The sequence below is a fragment of the Phyllostomus discolor genome, chromosome 5 (assembly GCF_004126475.2).
Source record: "Phyllostomus discolor isolate MPI-MPIP mPhyDis1 chromosome 5, mPhyDis1.pri.v3, whole genome shotgun sequence".
In the NCBI taxonomy this organism is placed as follows: Eukaryota; Metazoa; Chordata; class Mammalia; order Chiroptera; family Phyllostomidae; genus Phyllostomus; species Phyllostomus discolor.
The window spans coordinates 41,993,804-42,018,080 of record NC_040907.2 but is presented as its reverse complement, the minus strand read 5'-3'; the positions used below and the strand labels follow the sequence as shown (position 1 = coordinate 42,018,080).

The 24,277-nt window shown below is 36.0% G+C and overlaps 1 protein-coding gene across 7 annotated transcripts in view; it reads left to right on the top strand.

The window, feature by feature from the left end:
* The first annotated feature begins 828 nt into the window (after positions 1–828).
* MYSM1 (Myb like, SWIRM and MPN domains 1) overlaps positions 829–24,277 on the top strand; it is a 36,734-nt gene continuing 13,285 nt past the window's right edge. For 4 of the 7 annotated variants that reach the window (XM_036026173.1, XM_036026172.1, XM_028512889.2 and 1 more), the window contains exons 1-11: positions 829–932; positions 6,416–6,491; positions 8,266–8,336; positions 10,226–10,303; positions 10,393–10,416; positions 12,036–12,114; positions 15,260–15,358; positions 16,007–16,776; positions 20,851–20,981; positions 22,117–22,220; positions 23,629–23,706. In XM_036026173.1, coding sequence (XP_035882066.1) covers positions 868–932; positions 6,416–6,491; positions 8,266–8,336; positions 10,226–10,303; positions 10,393–10,416; positions 12,036–12,114; positions 15,260–15,358; positions 16,007–16,776; positions 20,851–20,981; positions 22,117–22,220; positions 23,629–23,706 — 1,575 coding nt within the window. In that variant the 5' untranslated portion in view covers positions 829–867. Of the gene's footprint in view, positions 933–6,415; positions 6,492–8,265; positions 9,227–10,225; positions 10,304–10,392; positions 10,417–12,035; positions 12,115–15,259; positions 15,359–16,006; positions 16,777–20,850; positions 20,982–22,116; positions 22,221–23,628; positions 23,707–24,277 lie in introns of those variants that run through there. The other 3 variants (XM_036026171.1, XM_036026176.1, XM_036026174.1) reach the window with 3 other exon arrangements.

The following is a 24,277-nucleotide window of genomic DNA, read 5'->3' as shown; positions in this document are numbered from 1 at the left end:
TTCAGCCTTTGTCCTTAAAGAATTCAGTCTTGTGCTGGAGGCAGACAAGTGAACAGTTACAATAATGTGAGTGAGGGATGCTAAGGTAGAAGAATACAGAAGGTCAGTATCTAATTTCTTGGGAGGACATAAATTCTTTGAGAGAAATGGTGTTTATTTTTCACAGTTCCTAATACATCTTTTGTAGAAGGTGAGCACTCCATAGTGTCAAAAACACCTGGATTCTGGTTCCAGATTTTTTTTTTGGACTTGCTGTGTATCCTTAGACAGTCATTTCAGCTTTCGGAGTCTCACTTTCCCATCGAAGAAATATAACTGATGACACCAGTCCAGCCTACCTCACTGGGTTATTGTGAAGATCAACGGTCTTGAGAGTGACTTTTTAATTAATTGTAAGATCTCTAGAAAATAAAATATGGAATCATAAGTTGCATTCTTAAATATTTTTTGAATTTTAAAATAGTTGTTCGGAGGAAGGAGAAAAAAAAGGAAAGGGGAAAAAAAGGAAAGGAAAAAATCCAGCAAGTAAGGGCCCCTAACTGTAGCCACCTTCACAGTTGAGAGCACACTCCAGAAAGCTATTTACTAATATTTTCATTTTACAAATGACAGGCTTGAAGGGCCAAAGTATTTATCCACGAGCACAATCTCTTCAAAGCTCAAGCCTGGACAACTTCCCAACGTCTTTAGACTGCAACTAAAGTCAAAGGACTCGGCCTCAGGCCCTGCAGACACCTCCGCTCTGGAAGCTCGAGAGCGGGAAGAACGGGACTAGTCTTCAACTCCGCCCCCTGACGCACATCCCGCCCCCTGGCGTTCCACCTCTCGCGGGAACTCTCGGGAGAACGCAAAGGGTCACGTCCCATCATGGCGGCTGAGGAGGCGGATGTGGATATCGAAGGGGACGTGGTGGCTGCGGCGGCACAGCCCGGGTGAGGCACCGAGACCGTGGCGCGGAGGAGGACGTATGCGCGGGGAGTAACCTAGGAGGGCCGCGGGCGTGTCGACGGACAGGGAAGCGGAAGAACATCCGTTGGCTCACGGGATCCTGGCTGCGGGAGAGGGGCCGCGCCCATCCCGCCAGCCCACTACTCCTGAGCCCAGCAGCCGGGTACCCAAGGCTAAGGTCGGAACGCCCTTTCACCGGGATGTTGTGAGGGCCCCGACTTAGCCTAGCAACTACACTCTCTCCAACAAATAGCTTCCTTCCATTACCTCCACTTCAAATTCCACCCCACGTAGTAACTACCACCAGGGAGGCCCCTGGACGGGACCGGGCTTCTTATTCCATTATTTGCAAGCCTTAAGACCTTGGGCGTGTCGTTTCATTCCTTTTGGCCACAGGTTTCCTCCTCCACAAAGGGATAGTTGTGAAAAACTTCCTGAGAGGCAGCTTGACTTGAATGATCAGGGTAGGACTTTGGTTGGACAGCTCTGGCTTCTCCTGCATTGGCTGGCCCTGCGGGTTACTAGCAGTGTGACCTTGGGTCAGACCTTTAACTTGTCTCAGCCTCTGACAGCTCATGTGTAAACTGACAATCATGATATGTGCCTCATACGGTTATTGTGAAGAACAGGTGAAATAATTAAGGATGCATTTTTGTATGTGGAAAGCATTCTGTAAATGTGTTCTTTATCACGCCGTTACTCTCAGGTGAGGAGTCAACCGTAACAGGCCAATGTGGTTTTTAAACAGCACCTTCCAGCTTGAGAGATTTAGCTCTTTGACTCCTTGCCTTCCCAGTAAGAAATTGATAGGTACCATTTTTAAAATGTGCTTCCAGAATCTTCTTTTAGTCATGGACGAGACCTAGACTGATGAGGAATCAAAAGACTTTGGTTCCATCTCAGCCAGTAATGTTACTTGTAACTGGAAAAACTTCAGTAGAACTTGAGTAGGTTGAACCATGTGAAATTTCCGACCTTAGACCATGTTTGCCCTATAAAGCTGCAATTTCCTATGGTCCAACCTAACATTAGGGCCTCTGGAAATGGTAAAAAAGAATACTAACCCTCCCCATGGGGGACAAAGATGGCTTAAAGCACTCATGAACTCTAAAGCATTGTAAAAATGTGTGGAGTAATTGTCCTCGACCTCAGTATGGCTCAGCTGGTTGGAGCCTCATCCTGTAGCTAACGGTGGCAGGTTCAATTTCTGGTTGAGGGACATACTGTATTTTGCCATGTATAATGTGCACCCACGTTTTTGGCCCAAACTTTCAGGGGAAAAAATATTTTGTTTTAATTTTAAATTCAGTTTTTTATTTATATAAAAAACCGATGATTGTATTCCAGGGTATTATTTTCCATTTAGTTATTGTTATTGCTTTCTGGAGTTATACTTTTAATGCATAAGCATAAATAAAATAATTAAAAACACTTATATAGATATGGAATTAGTACTACCCATGTATAATGCACATCCTTATTTTTCCCTCAAAAATTTGGGCAAAAATGTGCATGTTACACATGGCAAAATACAGTGCTTGGGTTGTAGGTTTGATCCCCAATTCCCATCTTGGGTAAGGGTCAGGGGAGGCAACCAGGTGCTTCTCTCTCACATCAATGTTTTTCAGTCTCCCTATCCCTCTAAAAACCAGTGAAAAAAAAGCGAATAGAGTAATTAAATTCATATATGGTCATTTTTCCCAAAAATCCTTAGGCAAAGCAGTCCAAAGCTATACAAAATGAGTAGAGAGCCTTAATAACAATCATTGTTCCCATTTGTGTAGGTCAATTTAATCTTGACTAAGCGCTTTTGCATGCAACACTGAAGATCATCTGAGAACATTGGCTCTAACTCTTTTCCGTAGGTTCTTCATTATTTTTCTGATTGTATGTAATTTTTCTCCCTTTTCTCTTTTTCTTTCCTTTCTCTTTCTTCTTGCTCTGTGTGAGCCTTGGGTACCGGTGGCAGCTATTAGCATCTTAGTTTTATGCAGGGAAGATAACAGGTTCTTGCTGGTCAGAGTCATTGCCTTACCAACTCCGAGGAGTATCAGTAACATTATATTCTGGGGAATAGTACTCCCGACATGATTTTCAGCTTTACAGTGGTGCATAAACAATACACATTCAGTAGAAATCATACCTTGAATTTTGAATTCTGACCTTTTCCCAGGCTAGTGATATGCAGGTATGATACCCTCTTAAGATTCTGGGCACTGGTGGCAAGCCACAGATCCTAGTCAGGCACTGGATCACAAGGGTAAACAACGGATGCTCCACAGTGAACTGTCTTGTTAGTGATTTTGGATATTGTGTTCTGAGCACATTTAAGGCTAAGCTGTGGTGTTTGTTAGGTGTATTCAGTGCATTTTTTTTTTTTTACTTAGGAGGTTTTCAGCTCTGTTGACTTTATCAGGACATACCAGTGTATGTTTAGAAAAGGACGAAAATCCTTTTAACATGGAAGATTTACTAGACTCAATAGTATTAGAACATGAATTAAAAGTTTATCATATAACCTAAAATCTGAGAGTACACTGAGTTAATTATTTTATCTGCTTTTAGTATTATGCTAATTTTAAATGAACTGCTACTGGAACAGTTGTGTCTTGCAGGTTACACTAAACTTCCTTTTAAATGGTTTGACTACCACAGGGAAACTGGCTCCACTGCAGCACCAGTAAAACTCCATCATAAGTCAAGGAGCATTTGCACTTACTAAGCCTCAGTACCAGAGCTAGAAGATGGCATTGAAACTTTTTTATTTCCCCTCTACTTCTCCGTCCCCATTTCTTCTCATCCTTCAGATTTTCACTTGTCCTTTAAATCATAATGTTCCCAGGCGTTTTGTCATAAGACTACTGTTCAGTAATACATGGTCTCTGGTGATATTGTAACTCAAGACTTAAATTTCTATCTGTTGGGTTGGACAATAGGAAATTTTGTCAATGTTTGACCACTTTTGTAGTTTCATAAGTTAACCTAATACGTACATGTTGATGTCTCCCAAATCTGCTGCCAACCCAAATCTCTCCTGAGCTTCAGATCCATTTATCCAGCTTTCTGAATCTGTTTGCCCTTGGATGTTCCACGTGGACCTCAATCTCACCTTATAAACTTCTCCCACCAAACCTGCCTCTCTGGGTTCCCTGGTCCAATAAATGGCACCCAAGGAACAGACCTGCATGCACCCTTTTCCTTACTTCTCTCCTTCCACTCCTTCCATTCCTTCCATTAGTTATGAAGGGTCTGTTGATTCTAAGTATCCTCTCAAATGCCTTTACTTCTTCCTATTTACACTGCTTGTTCCCTACATCTGAGTTACTTTACTGTCATCTTTTTCTGGCATTTATGCAATCACTCCCTCTTAACTGCTCCTTGTCTCTTTGGCTTCTACTCTTCCCTGAAGTTAGAGCATTCTTTCTTACATCCAGATCAGATCACGTTATTTTCTTCAAACCCCACTTGGCTTTGTGATAAAGTTTTCTGCATTCCTTAACTTCTAGAGACCTGTGTGACCCATACCTTGCCTACCTCATTCATTTATTCATTCATTCATTCAAGAAATACTGGTTGAGCACCTTTTGTATGCAAAGCTCTGGGTAGATCAGTTACCAAAACTAAGTCCTTGCTGTCATAAAACTAACATTCTTATTAGATGAGGTAGACAATAAACCTGTATATGTCCGATGGAGATAAGTGGAAAAGATAAAGGTAGAAGGTGGATGACTTGTCAACTGTATCCTTTGCAGTTAACCAGGGAAAATTATAAGGCCTTACACTGCAGGACCTCAAAGGTCAGTGTGGATGTAGTGTAAGAAGAACTGGATTTGGAAAAGGGAGACGCAAAAGAATTGGCAACAAATTGAATGTACTAATACATTGTGAGGAAATAAAGGCAGGCACAGGTTTCCAGCTTGGCCCTCTAGGGCACTGCTGTCAAACTCATTTTCACCAGGGGCCACATCAGCCTCGTGGTTGCCTTCAAAGGGCTGAAATAATTTTAGGACTGTATAAATGTACCTTCTTAACTATTAAGGAGTTGAAATTACGTTCGTCCCTTTGAAGGCAACCAGCCATGAGGTTGGTGTGGCCCCCGGTAAAAAATGAGTTTGATACCCCTGCTCTGGAGGAATGGAGATGCCAAAGACTGAGATAGGTAACGATGGGAGAGTAGCATATTTGAGAGGAAAGGTGAACTCAGTTTTACACCTGTTGATATGTGGTACCTGTGGAGATTCAGGTAGGTGTCCAGATATATATACACCAGAGTTGTGGATGTGGCTAATCCCTATTGAGGGATACTATGTTAAGAAGATTTCTAAAGGAAGCTTGAAGTGATACCAGTCTCACCTCCTGCACTCTGGGCAGACCTAGGTAGTTAAGTAAAGGTTTCTTTCTGCTGATACAAGTCTCAGAACACTTTATTTCACATTTCACATGATTTGGTAGATCCTGCCAAATCAGAGTGGACACTTGAGTTAAACCTTTTTGCCATCAATAGTTGAGAGACATTATTGCTTTTATTTTATTGTAGATAGTCTGTTAGCCCCACAATTCATTATAACCACTGTGGGACTAAGTGAAGATTCAAAAATAAAAGCAGGTAGATAGATTTTTTTCAGTTTAATAGGTACAGATTCTTAGCACTATACTAGGGCTGGGAAAAGTCAATAATTTAACTAGGAAATGGTATAACTTCAGGACATACAAAAGCAAATACTAAATTATATCACAGATTGGGCCTCTCAAAACTTCAGTATTTAGCTATTCAGCCTTTTTGCATATGAAGTGAACATGTGACTTTAGGGAGTTCTTACTAGTTTAATGAAAGGAGTGAATTAGCATAGTTTAATTCCCTATGGACATAGAAAAGAGCCCAAATAAGCCCCAAATTAATTTGTTAAATCATGAGTTGTTATTAAAACATCACACTTTCTTGTATCTTCATTGTACCACCCTTCTTCAAGTACATTATATTTTGGTTCTTCTACTCTTGGGTTTGTTTTCTTTTCCATTGTAAGGGTGGTGCTATTTATTAATGGTAGCTTTTATGCTTTAGGTAGAGCTAAAAGAATTAATTATAAAGTTAAATGTCTACATACCCATGGATATTCCTTAAAAGAAATCTGAAGTGTTGATTCATGGCCATAGAGCATATGTGGTTGCTGCTTTGGGGTATTTTTTTCCTCACGAAATTGTTTATTCTTAGGAAACAAAAGAAGTGAACATACTTGATGTTTAGCAATTAAAATATATAGCCACTATATAGTTACAGACCAAAGAGGTAAAGCAGGCATTTCTGCAACATTAAATCTGTTTGTTAAGGGGAGGAGGGAATTAAATATTTGGTTAAATCTCAACCTGCCAGTCACTGCTGTGTAAATTGTATATATTAACTGGTATAATATTGTGTATATTAACTGGTATAATATCACTTTTATACCTATTTTCTTAATTATTACAGAAGCAATGAGAATACAGCATCCGTTTTACAAGATCACTATCTCGATTCATCATGGAGAACTGAGAATAGTCTAATTGTAAGTATTTTATGAAAACACCGAGTATATTAAACTATTACTTATTATCCAGAGTACCTCTTTTTTTTTTCCAATTTGGTGCTAGTTCTCAGGACTCACAGAGGTAATATATTAAGACATTTTTCTTACTGTAAAAAAGCAAAAACTTATTTCTTTTGATTTTGAAAAGTATCCTGTTGAAAAACAACTCTGGATCCTGCTGGATTTAGATTCACATCCTTGCTCTATCACTTACCAGATTTGTGAACCTCAGTTTTATCATCTGAACTGTGGGGAACATTGCAGGGATCATGTCCTCATTTAACAGTTATTTATTGAGTACTTACTATGTGTCAGATACTAAGGTAGATTTGGGGGTTACACTATAATCAAGACATGGTTTTGTTCTCAAGGAGCTTGTGGTCTAAAGGATAGTCAGGTGATAAACAAGTAGACAGACTATATAAAAATCATAAAGGACATTAGATGCTGACTGGGAGTAACAGGATGGGGAACCTACTTTAGATAAAGTTGTCAGTGAAGGAAACTGAGGAGGTGACATTTAAGTTGAAAAGTAATGGAAAGAGAGGAGTAGATAAGTGAAGAGTTGAGGAAACGCATTCTAGGCAGAAGGAATAGCAGCACAAAGACTCTGGTTGGAAGCCAGTGTCTAAAATCTGATAAGGGGGGTTAACAGCTATGACAAGGTTGAAGAGGCAGATGAGAGCTCCATCCCATCATATTTGCAGGAAGCAAGAGTGGAATGAAGATACCAGTTAGGAAACATTTGAGTAATCTAAGCAAGATTTGGTGGTAGCTTGGCCTGAGGTTGTGGCGGAAGAGATAGAAATGGACAAATTTAATTAAATTACATTTTGAGCCCTGACCTGTGTGCCTTAACTGGTTGGGCATCGTCTCGCAAACCAGAAGGTCACGGGTTTAATTCCCAGTCAGGGCACATGTCTTGGTTGTGGTTCTATTCCTGGTTGGGGTGCTTACAAGAGGCAACCTATTGATGTTTCTCTCCCTGTCTTGGTCTCTACCTTCCCCTCTCTAATAAATAATAAATACATTTTTTAGAACAAAATCTATTTTGAATGTAGAGCTGCTTGGTATGGGACTGTATGGGATTGGATATGGGACTGAGAGAAAAGGAAGGAATCCAGGATGAATCTTGGGTTTCTAGCTAAAATAACTTGGTGACACATAGTGCCATTTACAAAACTGGGAAGGCTGGGGAAGAAGCAGGTGAAGGAAGGTATGGATGGTGAGTCATATTTTAAATGTTAAATTCAAGAAGCCTACTAGATACCTAAGTGGAAATTTTGAGGGGGCAGTTGGAAATAACAGTCTAGATAGAGCCTTGGAGAACAGACCTGAACTGAAAATTTTTAAGTTTTGAGAGTTGAAAATGAGTATGATCCATCATTTAAGGAAGGAAAAAAGAATTGTGAGTTTCAGAAATAGGTGAAGTATCTAGGAAAATGGTGATCACTATCAGTGTTTCATACATGATAGCCATTACTACTTTATCATAGATAGGAGCTTGAGCCTGGGGATCTAACAGACTTGTGTGTCAAGTTTCTGCTCTCCCACTTGAAATGCTGGCAGTGCTGTGGGTGTAATAGTGCCTGTCTCGTAGAGCTATAGTGGGAATCAAAGGCACGTCTTCATGCTCTGGAAATGATAGCTGTTCCTATTGGTAATCATATCATGTATTTTCATTTAGCAAAATATAGAACATAATTTTAAGAAGTAGTAAATAAAAAGAAAAATATATTCTCTTTTGTAATAGCCTTGGACTCTGGATAACACCATCAGTGAAGAGAACAGAGCTGTCATTGAGAAGATGTTGTTGGAAGAAGAGTATCCTTTAATGATTATGAGGAAAGAAAATATTTCAGGGTTAAAAGCCTCTAAATGCAAAACTTACAAATGAGACCACTGATAATTACTAGATGGGTTATTTTTGGCCCCATACTGCTATATAATATGTTACCTACCTATGCAAAAAGCTGCATTTTATTATTCTGGTTCTGTTTCATTGCTAAGTCTGAAATATGACTCAATATTTTTTAGTTTCTGTTGTCAGCCAACTCTTTATACTGTCTGAATACTGATTTGAAGTTAAAGAATGTTTTAAGTTAGCTAGATCTTTAGTCCAAGGTCATGTAGTCCAGTTCTCCATTTTCAGTTATATAAATTGAAATTCAGAGATGATTTGTTCAAGGACACATAACTAGAATATGTAAAATTTCTCACTTTTTACTCTACCAACTTAACAGGTGTTATGTGAGAGGAATCGAAGGAAAAAACACAGAACACAAAAGGATAAAGATGTTTTTCCTCCGAGCAGTTGTGGCTTCTTATCCATGGTTCAGCCACTAGCTCCTTGTCCACATTTCTTTCATGTGTATATGATGTTGGCATCTTAACTCTTTTGGGATTCAGTTTTCTTATATGTAGACTGAAAGGATTTGAACAAAATTATTTCTGATTTTTTGATTTATAGAGATTATTAATAATAGTCTAGTGAGTAGCATTTTAGTTTTAATTCTTTCCTCTGTATTTCACGGATTTCTACCTCCTTTTAAGCCACAATTTTTCTATTCCTTTTATTCCCAATTATTGCTATGTTGATTTCAGAGTGTCTCTGTACCTTTAATCATCATAGGCTGACCCTCTTTAGGCTTTCTTACCCTCCAGCCCTCCTCAGACATTATAGCCTGTATCATTGCTTTTAATGGAAAAATAGTGTGAGTAGCATATTTAAATTTTTAGTAGCCTTGTTTAAAACAGATGAAATTAATTTTAATGATATACTTTATTTAACCCAGTATATTGAAAATGTTATTTAAACATTTAATCAACGTAAAAACATAATTGAGATCTTTTACATTCTTTGTTTCATACTCTTTGAAATTCAGTGTCTATTTTATACTTACAGTACATGTCAGTTGGTGCTAGCCACATTTTAAATATTAAGTAGTTATACATGTGGCTGTGGGCTAATGTATTGAATAAGGTAATTCTAGATCAGTGAATACTTAAGTAGTCACTGGTTCACTTCCAAATTTGGGAAAAAAATAATGAGAGTAAAAGCAATGTCTGCTCTTAGAGGACACAGATAATATTTTCTTGTTGCTTCGTCTTCAGTACCTAGAACCTTGTGTAGTGCCTGACATAACACGATATACAGTTAATAATTGTTAGTGAAGAATATTTCTGATTAAAAGTATTGCAGAGGCCAGTGTTAAGAAGTTGGAGAAGGCTTTCTGGTAGATTTGACCTGTTTGTTATTTTTATTAAGGTAGAGAGTAACCCTGAATTCTTCTCTTACCTTGAGAAATATGAAAACAATTAGTTGTCCTAAATTACCCTGGACAACCAATTAAATTCATATATTACATTCACCTTATGTTTTAGGAAAAAAGAACTAAGTAGAACATTGAGGATGTGTCTTCTCTTAGCCACTTGTAAGAGGGAAGGTAAGAGAAACTAGCCTCTATGTAGCACACACTTTATGCAGGAACCATGTTTTAAGATTTTACATGTAATATTTAATCCATGTAACAACCCTATGAGGTATAAATAATTTTATCAAAACCTGTACAGACCTGAAAAGAGCTTTGAGAGGAGTTGGTTTAGCTAGGATTCAAGTGTGACTTTCATGAATATATGAGTGCCTACTTTATATGTCACATAAAAGTTTTGTCTTTATTATTGTTTTAAAAGTTTCCTTAATAATTACACAGGTATTATTTATCTAAAAAATCACTTCCAGAAAAATTCTGGTTTGATCAAAAGGAAGATGATAAAAAATACACAAAGAGGTAAAAGTCAATATATCATACTTTTAAAAGTCTGAATAATATTTTTAAAAACTTAACATACTTCTTATTTCTTTTTTCATGTGGTGCAGTCCACAGAAAACAGCAAAAACCATGTATGTACTACATTTTATACTTTAAAATCTATTTTATTATAAGTTGTGGGAAAATTAAAAATTATAGTTGGCCTGTGAAAAAGCCCTCTTGATCTTGAGTTATACAAAAATAAAAAATCAAAATTCCTTGTAGACATATTGAAATGCCCCAATGTAATTTTATAATGTTATTTGCCAGAATTTTCTTTTGATTCCATTAAATTATGGAAAAGATAGTGTCCTAGGGATTTGCGGAGAAACTTTTAAAATCTGCTATGTAATATATAAGGAATTAATTTGATTTCTATTGCCCTGGCAGTTAGTTTTCAATCACGCCAAACTAAAATTTATTTGAATTTGTAGCTTTCAAAAAATTAAAGAAACTAACAGATTGGCCTAAAAGTTTGTTACATTTTTGCTGTAAAATAAAAGACACATTTTTCATTTTTACCAATAACTTGATCGATTTGGATATTTTGAGTATGTCAGCTATCTCCTGTTATTGGCTTGTAGTAGGTAGAGGCCAGGGGTGCTGCTAAACATCTTCCAATGCATAAGACAGCCCCACAGCAAAGAATTATTTGGCCAAGATGTCAATAGTACCAAGATACTTGCAAACTACTTTGATACTTTCTCCATACACCACACAAATCGTTTTTTATGTTTCAGTTGTATTTTTATCTTCCTTGAAATGCTAAAACATAACATACTGAAAATGGTGCCTGTTTTCTTCCACTTCAAAATTTAAATGGCTGCACAAAAAATCTACCAATTTTGGTGATTTTTTTTGTTTGTTTTAAATGCATGCTGATATGAAAGCTGCCACAAGACAATTTAACAAAATTGTTTCAAATGAAGTTAAAGACAATTGGGCACTTCCATTGCATGGAAAAGACATAATGGACATTTTGGCCATCCCAGTATTAACTTTTATTTAGTGTTTATAAACTTGAAAATTTATGATCCCTTAAAGGGTAAGGGTTACAGATTTGCAGCTGTCAAAGAGTTTGAGCACTGAACAGACTTTGGCTTTTACATTTTGGTGAATAAACAACAAAAAGTGAAGTTAATGAAAAGATTAATGGTTTCCTTTGAGTTAAATTAATGAGCCTCATGACTCTTGACTTCTTCAGATGCTGCAATTTCCAAAACAATAAACGTGATGCCATGGTTTGTTTTTTTTTTTACTTTTCTGGCTTGGTGTTCACATGGACTTACATGAAAGAATCAAAGAGATAATGTTTATGGAGCCAATTTAAACTGTTGCATGCCTTTTAGGATTTGGAATTATGTTAACGTCTGCTGCTTCCTGTCCAATAAAAGGAACCCTATTTATTTGTTTTCACACCAACTTCCTTTGATGTCTTTTAGTGTTTCCTTCCCTCAGACCCAAGGATTATGTCTTTTGGGGCTCTTAATCGTCCTGAGCTAGAGAAGTGTATGAGACAGGGTAAATCCTCCCCCTCATGTAGAGACTGCAGCCTTCTTCTTTCTTATTTATTTATTTATTTATTCTGATTGTTAGACTAAGTGTTAAATTTAGTTTGTGGCTATCTGTAATCTTTAGGTGCATGAATATGGAATGTTCCATTTCAGAAATTTTTTTTTTTTTTTTTTGCAATTCTCTTTTATCCCCTCAGGGTACAATCTCCTACAAAACCAGCCAGTTTCTCAGTAAAGTGGACAATAGAAGAAAAACAGCTGTTTGAACAAGGGCTGGTAAATAAAACGATTTTTGATTTATAGTAAAAAATTCTAGAAGCAAGTACTGATAGAATTATAAGGTTAAATTAATTTGTAGAGACCAGAAATTTCTTTTTGATTACAGTGATCATATCTGTAGTTCTTCTGTAGTTAGAATGATGTTATTTGTAGTGTCGTACAAGAGAATTTAACTCATTTAAGTTACTAAAATATTAAACTAGATTTGGATTAATATTTTGGATAGTTTTTATACTAATAAGACCCACAAATTGAGCTGTCTCTGTTTACATGACACCAACTACCTGGACTAAAGACAAAATTATTTAGTTATCTGATATTTTCTTTTGAAAAAACAAACGTGTATTTGGAACTGTCCTGGTTGAGTTCATTTTTATTCAGATATTTGGCATTGTGCATACAATCTAAATATTTTAGTGACTGTAATTGAAGACAGAACATTTCTTTTACGTGAATGTTTCACTGAGGTCTATATAAATGTCTACAAATGGCAGTTACATAATGGAAAAATATGTACCCCAATTTCTAATTATGAAAATAATCCTTAACATAAAGAAACTTAATAAAATATTCAGAATTTTTTTAACTACTGGTAATAGGTTATATCATTTCTTTTAAGATACATATTACCTAATGTTATGCTAAATTAATTTTGAATTTATATATTACATATATAGAATATTTATATAATTATGTAGGATCCATAAATGCTAATTGAAATATTAATAGTGTTTCTACAGATGATAGGAAATAAAATGTGTATTTTTATATTTAGTCATTACCATGGCATTTATATATTCCGTGATTTTTTTTTTTAAGATTTAAAAAAATTTATTTTTAGAGAGGGGAAGGGAGGAAGAAAGAAAGAAACATTGATATGTGGTTGCCTCTCGTGTACCCCCAGCCAGGGACCTGACCAGCAACCCAGGCATGTGCCCTAAACTGGGAATCAAATGGGCAACTCTGGTTCACAAGCCAGCACTCAGTCCACTGAGTCACACCAGCCAGGGCCGTGATGTTTTTATATAAATACAAAAACTATCTTGAGACTTTTATGTCTTCCTGAGATTTTCCTCCTGTGCTGTTATGTTTTTATATTGGTATTTCAGTCTGTTGCATGATTATCATTTACATAATACAACTTGAACTAACCAGCCATTTATTTAAGATTGCTGACAACTTTGGTGTTTTGCCCCTTACTGAAGACTGTATCTATACACACCAATGCAAGTAGCTTGTGAATTTTTTGGTTGTTATTGTTGACATTGGCAGTAGTTATAGGAGCTACATCTGCATGGTTCAAAATTCAAAAGGAACCTAAAGTCATATGGTGTTAAGTCTGACTTGTTTCTCAACCTTTAGTTCTGTATGCCTGAGGCAACCATTTTCATCTGTTTTTTGTGTATCCTTCCAGAGATATTTATCCCTGTATAAGCAAACAGGTATTTATTTATATACATGTATAGATATCTACTTATATATATAAACAAATATTTTAAACTTAGAATGTTTTCCCACAAACATACATGGAACTGTTGGTTGTATTTCACCCTTTTTGACCTTTTGATGTAATTTGCTTATAGACTGATTTTCTCAGGTTTGAGAGAGAGTAATTATGTGGTACCGAATAATGAAGGAAGAGTTTTTCTTCCCTTTCTTGGGCATAGGGCTTTCCCTTTGCTCTGTTTTAAAATTGATGAGTGTTTTCTTTGTTCCTCTTGTTATTGTCCCCTTCCTAAGTTTCATGGTGCCCAAGCCTTTACAGTCCCTATTGGTCATACTTCATTAGGATCTTTCCTGTCTCCAAAAGTGTTCTGTACTGTCAAGTTGCCTATTTGATTTTTTCCCAAAATAAAGATAACTGATTCTTCAGTAAGTTGATCTCTACTAGGTGTTGGTTAAGACAGAGATAAGTAATTTATACTTGCTAATAACTTTCCCAGAAGTACTTTCAGTTTTAAGAAATTTTCCATATATCACATTTTCTAAGGAATACCAGAAGTAATTGTATAAATGAAGGTTTATCGTTTGGATCAGATCTTTAAAGATGACTTGCTACAATAAGTTGTAACTGCCTGGCCTGTAAATTTGCTCTGAGATCAACTTCCCTGAGTTGTAGCAGTGTTTATTTGTTTGTTTTTCATAGCTGTAAGAATTCTAAAAAATTAGAATTATTGAGCGACTTTGGGAAGTAGAGCATATCTTATGTTAGAGATGTTATAAAGGAGGTTTATGTATGTATCAACTGATAAACTGGATACCTAAAAATCCTTTTTCACTCTAAAATTATATTTATTCCTTTCTGTATTTCACAACACACCAGAGCTCCCTCAGGTTCTTAGTTTTTTCTCATCACAGCTTCAGTGTTGGCAGGTGGACAGCCTTCAACAGTAGTGGTGTGTGGGGAGTGTTGGTTGCAGGTCACTTCATTTGTGATTCACTCTTTCTATTTACCCTCACCCGAGGACATGCTTATTGATTTTAGAGAGAGGAGGAAAAAAATCAATCATATGTCTCTCAGACATGCCCAGACAGGGGACCAGGCCTGTAACCTAGGCAGGTGCCCTGACCCAGTGGGGAATAGAACACATCACCTTTGGGTTTATGGAATGATGCTCCAGCTAACTGAGCCACACTGACCAGGGCAGTGTGATTCACTCTTCTGTCAGTTTGCTGCGATATCTGTGTAGTTAAAGCATCTGCATAATGGATATTGTAACAAATGGAATCTGGGTAAAAAGGTATTTTTAAATTAGTGTCAGAACAAACTCAGTTAATTGTATAAATGGAAAGTGCAACCTGCCTCCCTTTCAAATATCTTTTTAAATTATCTTAAGATTTAGAACATCATAATATGAACACATATGGTTAGGAATACAAAAAGTGATGTATCTTTATTTAGCTATGAAAAGAAATCTAATTTCAAAACCATTTTGGTCAGTGTCCGTAAGTCCAGATTCCAAAAGAAGAATATGGGCTTTGATTTTTAAGAGTCTTAGCCATATATGAGGCTTCATTGTGTGCTTTAGAAAATAAACATGAGTTATTCTTTTAGTCTGGTTTTATTTTTTTAATGTGGCAGTTCCTTAGAATACTAACAAGTAAGTTCAACAGAAGCAATTTCTTTTCCATTTTGATGTAGGCTAAATTTGGCCGAAGGTGGACCAAAATTGCAAAGCTGATTGGAAGTCGCACTGTTTTACAAGTGAAGAGCTATGCTAGACAGTACTTTAAAAATAAGGTAAGCAGAATATAACTATCCTTAATAATAATATTTTAAATAAAATTAGTAAGACAAAGTAGTTTTTAATTCAGGCATTAAAGTCTTAATGTTAAAGTTTTTATGTTGGAAGTATTTTATACCCATAAAGTACTTTACAGATATTTATCTTCAAAAATCTCAAAGCATATCTTCAGTGTTGTGAGTGTTCCTGTGAAATAGGTATTATGTTATTCTACTTAATTTCTTTTTTTTAAGATTTAATTTATTTTTTTAAGAGAGGGGAAGGGAGGGAGAGAGAGAGAGTAACATCAATGTATGGTTGCTTCTCATGTGGCCCCCATTGGGGACCTGGCCTGCAACCCAGGAATGTGCCCTGACTGGGAATCGAACCTGCGATGGTTTGGTTCACAGCCCGTGCTCAATTCACTGAGCTATGCCAGCCAGGGTATTCTACCTAATTTCATATAGTGAAATAGAGGAACAAAATAGTAACTGCCCTTTTAAAATGTAGTGGTAAGTACTTTAAAGAAAATTACCATAAAGGTACAATATACCAAAGACATTTACTCAGTTTAGTAACGTTGTATTTATCTTACTTTTTCTGCCAATGATTAAATTTTAAAATTTTAATATTATGTATGGGGTTTTATCTTGATTTTTAATAAGGTAAAATTAGATGGTCCAGAGAAGAAAACACCAAATCAGAAGAACAGCAGTGATCAGATTCAAAGTGAGGATGAAAGCACACCAGCATGGGCACCATCAGGTTTAAGGGGACGTGCTGATCCCAACCTGAATGCTGTAAAAATTGAAAAGTTATCCGATGACGAAGAAGTAGACATCACAGATGAGGCAGATGAGATGACTTCTCAAGCGCCCCAGGAGAATCCTAGTAGTGATCTCTTAGTAGACATCCCTAATAGTAAAAGTCATGAAACCTGCCGAGGAGAATTTATCACCTCTGCCAGTCAGGAAGATTCCATTTCTAAATCTTCGAAAGAATGTCTTCAGAATTTAAAGCATGGCGAGGTGGAAACACTTCCAAGCTCAGGAATTACATTTTGCACTGAAAAACAGAGCACCAGTGACAAAAAAACAGTTGAATTAAATGATCAGAAATCTAATAAACTGATAAAAAGTTGTGATAAGCATGATGGAAATGGAATAGTAGATGATACCAGGCTGTTGCCTTCTCCAGAGCCTTGTGAAGTTCAGAAAGATCTGAGTGATAATGAAATGCTTTTTCAGTCCTACTGCCAAATAGAGGAGGAACACCATGAGGAAGAAGAGCTTAAACCACCAGAACAAGAAGTAGAAATAGATAGAAATATTATTCAAGAAGAAGAGAAACAAGCAATTCCTGAGTTTTTTGAGGGGCGCCAAGCTAAAACACCAGAACGCTATTTGAAAATTAGGAATTACATTTTGGATCAGTGGTAAGGAAAAATTATATTATAGATGCTGTTTTAAAACCAATGGTACTCTAGAATATTTAAACTAGGCTCATGCAGAATTTAGTATTATACAATGCTAATGATCCAGAGAGCTTTAACATGATATATTTTGATAGGCAAGACTTAAAATTTCTCATAGTGAAACTCTTGTGGAAAGCTTTGGTAAACATTGTCATCTGTAACAATCCATCTCTTTATTTGTTAGTGTTCATTTGTTCATGAGTGTTTGGGCCTGGAAAGGAGAGGGATAGATGATTGCCTTAAAGAGTACTTTTCTTAGGACAGAGTTAGGAAGATACAGAAAGCACTGCTGTTCTGGAAAAGAGGGACAACATGTTTTCTAGTTTATGCCATACTTTGAAGTACAAAGAAAGAAAACTGACAGAAGGATAGTGTCATTAAATGTGGCTAGATTGCAAAAACCATTCTCCTAAATAGCTTCCTTAAATGCTGTCAGTTTTGAACCTGCAGCATAATCTGTTCATTCCTTTGTCCAGCTTCATCGGGAAACAGGAATCTTCTGATATGTGAAGTTCACCCTCTAAATTGTCAGTACCTTTTACTTAAATTGTTTAGTGAGGGACAGGGAACAAACCAAAAAACCTTCCACCTTTGAATTTTTCATAAAAGTTTCAGGCATCATTAAACATTCATAATTGTTACTGCTTCAGGGTTGTATAAGGCCATCTTCACAGAGGGCTTCTGCTGTAACCTAGGAAGATTACCAAAGAAAAACAAGGTTTGGTAATTCAGTAACCTTCATTTTGCCCACACAATATTAAGTGATTTGGCTTTTAAGAATAGCAGTACTCTAAAAGAAAGATTTTTGTTCTTGTTCTTGCAGACAGTTGAGATTGCTAAAAGTACAAGTTTTGGGTAAGGGGGGTCAAAGTAAAGAATACTTACAAAGAACAACTGACATTGGCATAGTGCTTTGCAGTTTACAGAAAGTTTTTCTATACATCTGATTCCTCACAACAATCCTGTAAAATAGGCAGGTGGTGTTTTCTCTATTTGATCCAGGAGTGGTTTAGGGACCTGCCTTTGATTATATAACCAGCCACTGACAGACTTTAGTGCAAGTCATGACTCGATAAATCACTCTGTTATTAGGTAATTCCACATTACCTAATTCACACTACTGAAACAGATAAATTGAATCTCTACTGGTATCTAATTTTGATTTTGGAAATAAAAGGATGAATGGCCAAAATTGAAGGACTATATAATCATCAGTGAGTATGTGCTGTTACTTTAATCAAATTTCATCTGTTACTTTGATTTTGGATTCTGTGAGGCAGAATAATTTAGATAGATAATATAAATTATATAGCAGTAGTTTCCTAACATGATTTGCCTTAGTTCATGAAACCACTTAAGTGTTGCTGTTTCAATGGGTGAAAAAGTAGAAATGTTTTGAACAGGAACTCTAGTGTTCTTTTCAGAAATAGAAGAGAGAGTAATTAGGAACTGAAGTTGTATTGAAAAAAATAGAAGAAAAGTTAATGTTTTAAAAATATAAAGAGGCCTACTAAATTTGTAGCTAAAAGAACCTTTTCTTTTTTTTTTAAAGATTTTATTTATTTATTTTTAGACAGGGAAGGGGGGAGATAGAGAGAGAGAGAAACAAAGTGCGGTTGCTGGGGGTTATGGCCTGCAACCCAGGCATGTACCCTGGCTGGGAATCGAACCTGGGACACTTTGGTTCCCAGCCCACGCTCAATCCACTGAGTTACGCCAGCCAGGGCTTAAAAGAACCTTTTCATAAAAGCACTTGCAATCAACTCCCTGTTTAGGGGAATTTAATAAAAATAGTAACCAATGCCATTATTGAATGCCTACCAAATGCTGTGCATTGAATTTAAATCATCTCCAATTCTCTTGACAGCCTGCCCTCATTTTGCAGGAGAGAAAAGTGAGTTTCAGAGAGCAAAAGGAACTTGTTGCAGGTTCCTTTAGGTGAAAGTGACTTCCAGAGTCTGTATAATCTTGATTCATTATTTTCACACTTCCATGTCAGGGCCTTGACCTAGACTTTTCATTCTGCCTTGGATGCTTTCCCCTCCAGATCTTGGTGAATCTTGCTTCCTCTGATCAAGGGAAATTAGAGGCCTTCTCTGACTACCCTATCTAAAATAGCTCACATATCTCCTTTCTCTCATTCTTTTACCCTACTTTTAATTTATCTTAATAAAACTTACTACCACTGAAAGTATTACGTTTTTATTTGTGTATTGTCTTTCTCTTGATTCCCCAATGATAATGCAGGCTCCACGCAAGTAGATTTTTTTTTTTGTCTATTTATTGTTAAATCCCTAATGCTTAGAACAATGCTTGGATGCAGATGGCACTCAATTTGTTAGGGAGAAAAGATTGAATGAATGAGTCATCATTATGTCATGAACAGATATTTTGAGAGGCCTTACCATTTGTTCAACACTGTACTAGATTACTAGGTTCTGCTTAAAACCTTTTGATTTGGATAATCGTTGATGACTTCAATTCAGTTTTTAGATTCCTACAGCTTTTTGATAGCCATTTATACCATGCTCATTTCTACTTTCTTGCCTTCACTTGCGAAGTTTGTTTTGTTTTCTTTCACAACATTAGAAATCTCAACTTTTCATTGGAACTTTTGAAACCCTCCCACATCACAAGCTACTTTTTACTTTCCCTGAAGTTCTATAGAATTTATAATTTCAAATTTGGTTTCTGCTTAGAGAAGCCTTCCCTAAACCCTCTATTTAAAATAGTCTGCTTATTTGTCTCACTGTATCTACTTATCCTCTTTTCTTCCTAGCATTTATTGCTACCTGACAATACAATAGATATTATTCATTAATTTTTCGACTGTCTTCCCCATTAGAATGTAAGGTCAGGAACTTTATACTATTCATCTCTGTATCCTTAGTGCCTAGAATGATGCCTGATACAGAGGATGCAAAATAAATATTTGTAAGATAAAATAAAGATTGAATAAGAAATACCTATGTTATATGATTTATCTGAATACTTGGTTCGTAATCCTATCACTTTTTTTAAAGGTTTTTGTTTATTTATTTTTAGAGGGAGGGGAAGGGAGGGAGAAAGAGAGGGAGAGAAACATCAATGTGTGGTTGCCTCTCCTGCATCCCCTCCTGGGGACCTGGCCTGCAACCCAGGCGTGTGCCCTGACTGGGAATGGAACTGGTGACCCTTTGGTTTGCAGGCCAGCAATCTGCTGAGCCACACCAACCAGGGCTATCACTTCCTTAAGTGCTTTAATTTCTCTGACCTTTTTGTTTCTTATCCCTAAAATGAGAATAGTAAAATCTGTCTTGTAGGGTTGTTGTGAGGATTAAGGATGTGTAACTCTTGGTACAGCATCTGGCATAAGCACTTAGTAATTAAGTTTTCTATTTTTAAATTATATTGTGCCATCTAGCAGGGTACATTAAATAATATTCAGTAAATATGTGTTGTATTATATAAACATTTTATAACTTTTGGGCATTTCTTAATTCCTTTGGAATCCCCTATAATATCTAGTTCTATTTTCTACTGAGATATCTATTGGCATAATGATTAAAAACTAATATAAAACTTCTAAGTATTTATAAGGTAGTTTACAATGAAAAGATAGTATCCAACAGTAAAAGTAGATGAACCTAAGTGACATATTAAAAATTCAAAAGGTCTAATACTAAATGCTTTCAATATGTTATCAAACTGCCTTTTTTTAATTCAAAGATTGAGGCTTGAATTTGGATCTGTAGATAAATAAGCTTCTAACTTAAAAGTCCTGGGATAACTGGAATTTATTGAATTTAATATTGGAGAAGAAATAATACTTGTAAAATTGTACTATTCTTGTAAGTTATTGTATCATTTATAGATATTTTATTTCAGGAAAAATGTACACTTGGGTATTATGTGTTAGTGTTGTATTTACTACACATTTACATATTGTTAGGGGGTGAATTTTTAAGATATTTCAAATATTAAAAGTTTTTCCCAGAAATCTTTTTTTCATGTTTTTATTTATCCAAAATAATTTTACTTCCGTCTCTTAATTAGGGAGACATGCAAACCGAAATACTTAAATAAGACCTCAGTACGTCCTGGCCTGAAGAACTGTGGGGATGTTAATTGTATTGGACGGATTCATACATACCTCGAATTGATAGGAGCAATCAATTTTGGATGTGGTAAAAATAAAAACCCAACAGCATCTTTTACTTGACATTTTTATCCTTACGGCACCCATGAATTTCTTGATGGTTAGAATTCAGGTAGACTTAAGGTATATATAGAGAGAGATTCAGAGAGATTCTATAGCATTTTGGAATAAGTGTATTAAGCTTTTGCTGTAAAACAGATTTTGTTGATTAAACTATATTTCCCTTTGACCTACCTATAGTGAAAATTGGTGGTATAATTTTAAAGGAAATATATGCAGTCTTAAGAAGTAGAAATAATTTAAGAATGCAGTCCTTTGTCAAGTAAAAATAAAACTTTTATGAAAACTCTAATAATAGCCCATTTAATTTGCAAATATTGTATTCGTACTAGAAATACTGTCTAACAATGCTTAAATAAAGGAAATAATTTATGAGCCTCTATGTTTAAATGTAATAAAAATGCCAAAATATTTTTCATGGAAGAAAGTTTTTTCACCGTAGTTTTTCTCAAATATAAAAGGTGATGAATATGTATATTTTTAATGTATTCTACCCTTTTATTAGATGACACAAACCTTTTGAAGAAAGATAATGCCATAGTTGCAAAGTGATAAGGTAATTAGAACCTTGCAACCCATGGTTTGAGAAGAGTATTCTGTAGTCTGTGTCTGAAAAGACAACTAACCAGAAAACTTCCTGTCAGAGATGATATTATTTTATGTAGAGGTAGATAAAATTTATAGTCTGCCTTGAGGTCTTTGTTTTAGTGTCTTCGTTTGCCCAAAGCATTGTATTGGGACTGGCTTCTCAGGAAAACTAAGGTGTCGTAACTTCGTCAACCACCAAATGAAAAATAAAATCATATTTTCTGTGTTAGACTTCCAAAGTTAGCAAAGTGGAGTAAATAAAAAAACAAATTATCCATTTCCTAAGTATCACATTTTATTGAGATTTCTTTATAATAAATAATAGAATTACTTTTATGTGAGAACTACGTGGCATATAAAGTGTGTGACTGTGGAACAGGATAGAACCATAGAAGTTCTGGTATGAAGAACCTTAGAAATGGCTCACAATGTATAGTCAGTGTAGATGTGTCTTCCTGTCTAACACATGGATTCATAAAAAAATAGATTGTTTTGTTTTTTCTGAATTCCAACAGAACAGGCTGTGTATAACAGGCCACATCCAGTTGATAAAGTGCGAATCAGAGACAGAAAAGATACAGTGGAAGCATACCAGCTTGCCCAGCGCCTGCAGTCCATGGTAAGCAGTCACCTCTTACCCTCAGTGATTTCTCCACATTGCTCCGTACCCTGCTCAGTAAGGTATATCTTCTCTTCAGCTGTTCGACAAACTCCCGTTTAGTGGATGAACATACCGTTTCTTGTATTTACCTTGACATTCACTTTTCTGGTTTCTGTTCAATTTCATATAGGTTTATAAGGCAAACAAACCAAAAAAAATCCTCAAAATTCACCAGCAATCTTTACAGAGAAGCGCACTGTTTTGTTAAAATGGCCTGAGGCTGCTTGGTTTCGATTTCGAAGCCTACCATTTTTTTAACTATACAGTTAGGCTCTTTTTTTCTCTTTCAGCTATTTTTGTTTAAAATTTTTAAGATAAGGTTCAGCTTTTTGAAATAGCTATCCAAAATATTTTAGACTTTATTTTTTAAAATTTTATGAATCTTATTTTATGCAAGTGATCCAACAAGTCTCCTAAAAGGCAGAGTCATGCTGTGAACCAATAAAATAGGTTATATTGGTAATAGGTGGGATAAAGTATAGATGACAGAATGGGTATCTTCCTCAGAGTATTTGGGCTGCAAGCCATTTCTACCTCGATAGGCTTTTTTAAAATTATATTTTATTGATTATGCTATTACAGTTGTCCTGACTTTCCCCCCTTTTCTCCCTCCACCCAGCACCCCTACTCCCTTAGGAAGTCCCCCCACCCTTGTTCATGTGCACGTGTCATGGGTGTAAGTTCTCCAGCTGCCCTCTTTCCTGTACTGTACTGTACATCCCCGCGGCTATTCTGGAACAGCCTATTTGTACTTCTTACTAGACATGCTCTAAGAAAGGGTGTTTGCAAATACAGTTGGTGGAGATGGTGCTAGTTAGACAGTGGCCTCTGACAGGTAGTCCATTTAAGGGGTTAGAACTGAGGTTTGCAAAACTGGATATTAGTAATGCTGTTATCGAACTTTGTAATTTTTTACTGTTTGTGTTAACTAAGCATCTTTTCCCTCTTGAGGCTGAGAAGTAACTATTTTGCTTTTAGTTGTCAATAGTTTACCTTTTGCTGTGTGTTCTTTCAAGTTTTCTACCACAAGTTAATGAACGGGAAATCATTTTCTTGGTGGCTCTTTTTGGTCTTAAAAAATATTTTTGTCCGAGTGTTTTATCTCCTACATGGTGAAAAGAAATGAAAATTAAAGATATCCAAGTAGAATACTGAAAATAATCACTGATTTTTTTCTGAGCAGAGTGCTAGCTATTGAACATAAATTAATGAAGTAAAATTCAGTCAGGCACTGCTGATCAGGGATTAATATTATTTAAATGGAGAAGTTTTTTAGAAAATTATCGTTTTGATTTTATATATTAATATGTTGTGATTTCTCCAAGTTAATCTCATTACCTTTTGCTTTATTTTAATCTCATCACAGCGCACAAGGAGACGTAGGGTCCGAGACCCATGGGGAAATTGGTGTGATGCAAAAGACTTAGAAGGACAAACGTTTGAGGTAACTTTGGCTTTCTTAAATGGCTGATTAGTGAAAGTTGTTTTGTCAGTACATATTTGGATAACTTAATATCACAAATATTACACTTTTTGAACATGTATACATATATCTCTCTTATTTCCATATTAATTCTTTTGTCCAGAAGTCATTGATAAACAACAAAGTAGAAGACATGGTGGTTCAGTTAGCTAGAAGTTTTCAGAACCCCTAGTTGGCTCATTTTCAGAACTTTGATTATCTGTTTCTACATTCTGTTCTCTCCCTGAAGAATATCTTCACAGGTGCCAGAAAGTTGGTATGCCCAGTTCATTTCAGTAAACATTGTTGAATGACATTCTGATAATGCCAACTAAGATATTGTCCCAAGCATTAGACATAATACAAATATTGAAGTATCATTTCCACAAATAAAAACTGTGGTCCTAAAAAGAAAATTGGCAGTGAATGTGTGTGTAACACATATACTTACATGCATTCTACATGTATAATTTGTTTGAGAACGACTAGTATAGTAGAATGGTGTCATGAGCAAGGGAGCATCCCCAAAAGGAGCCACTCACGTGTATTTGTG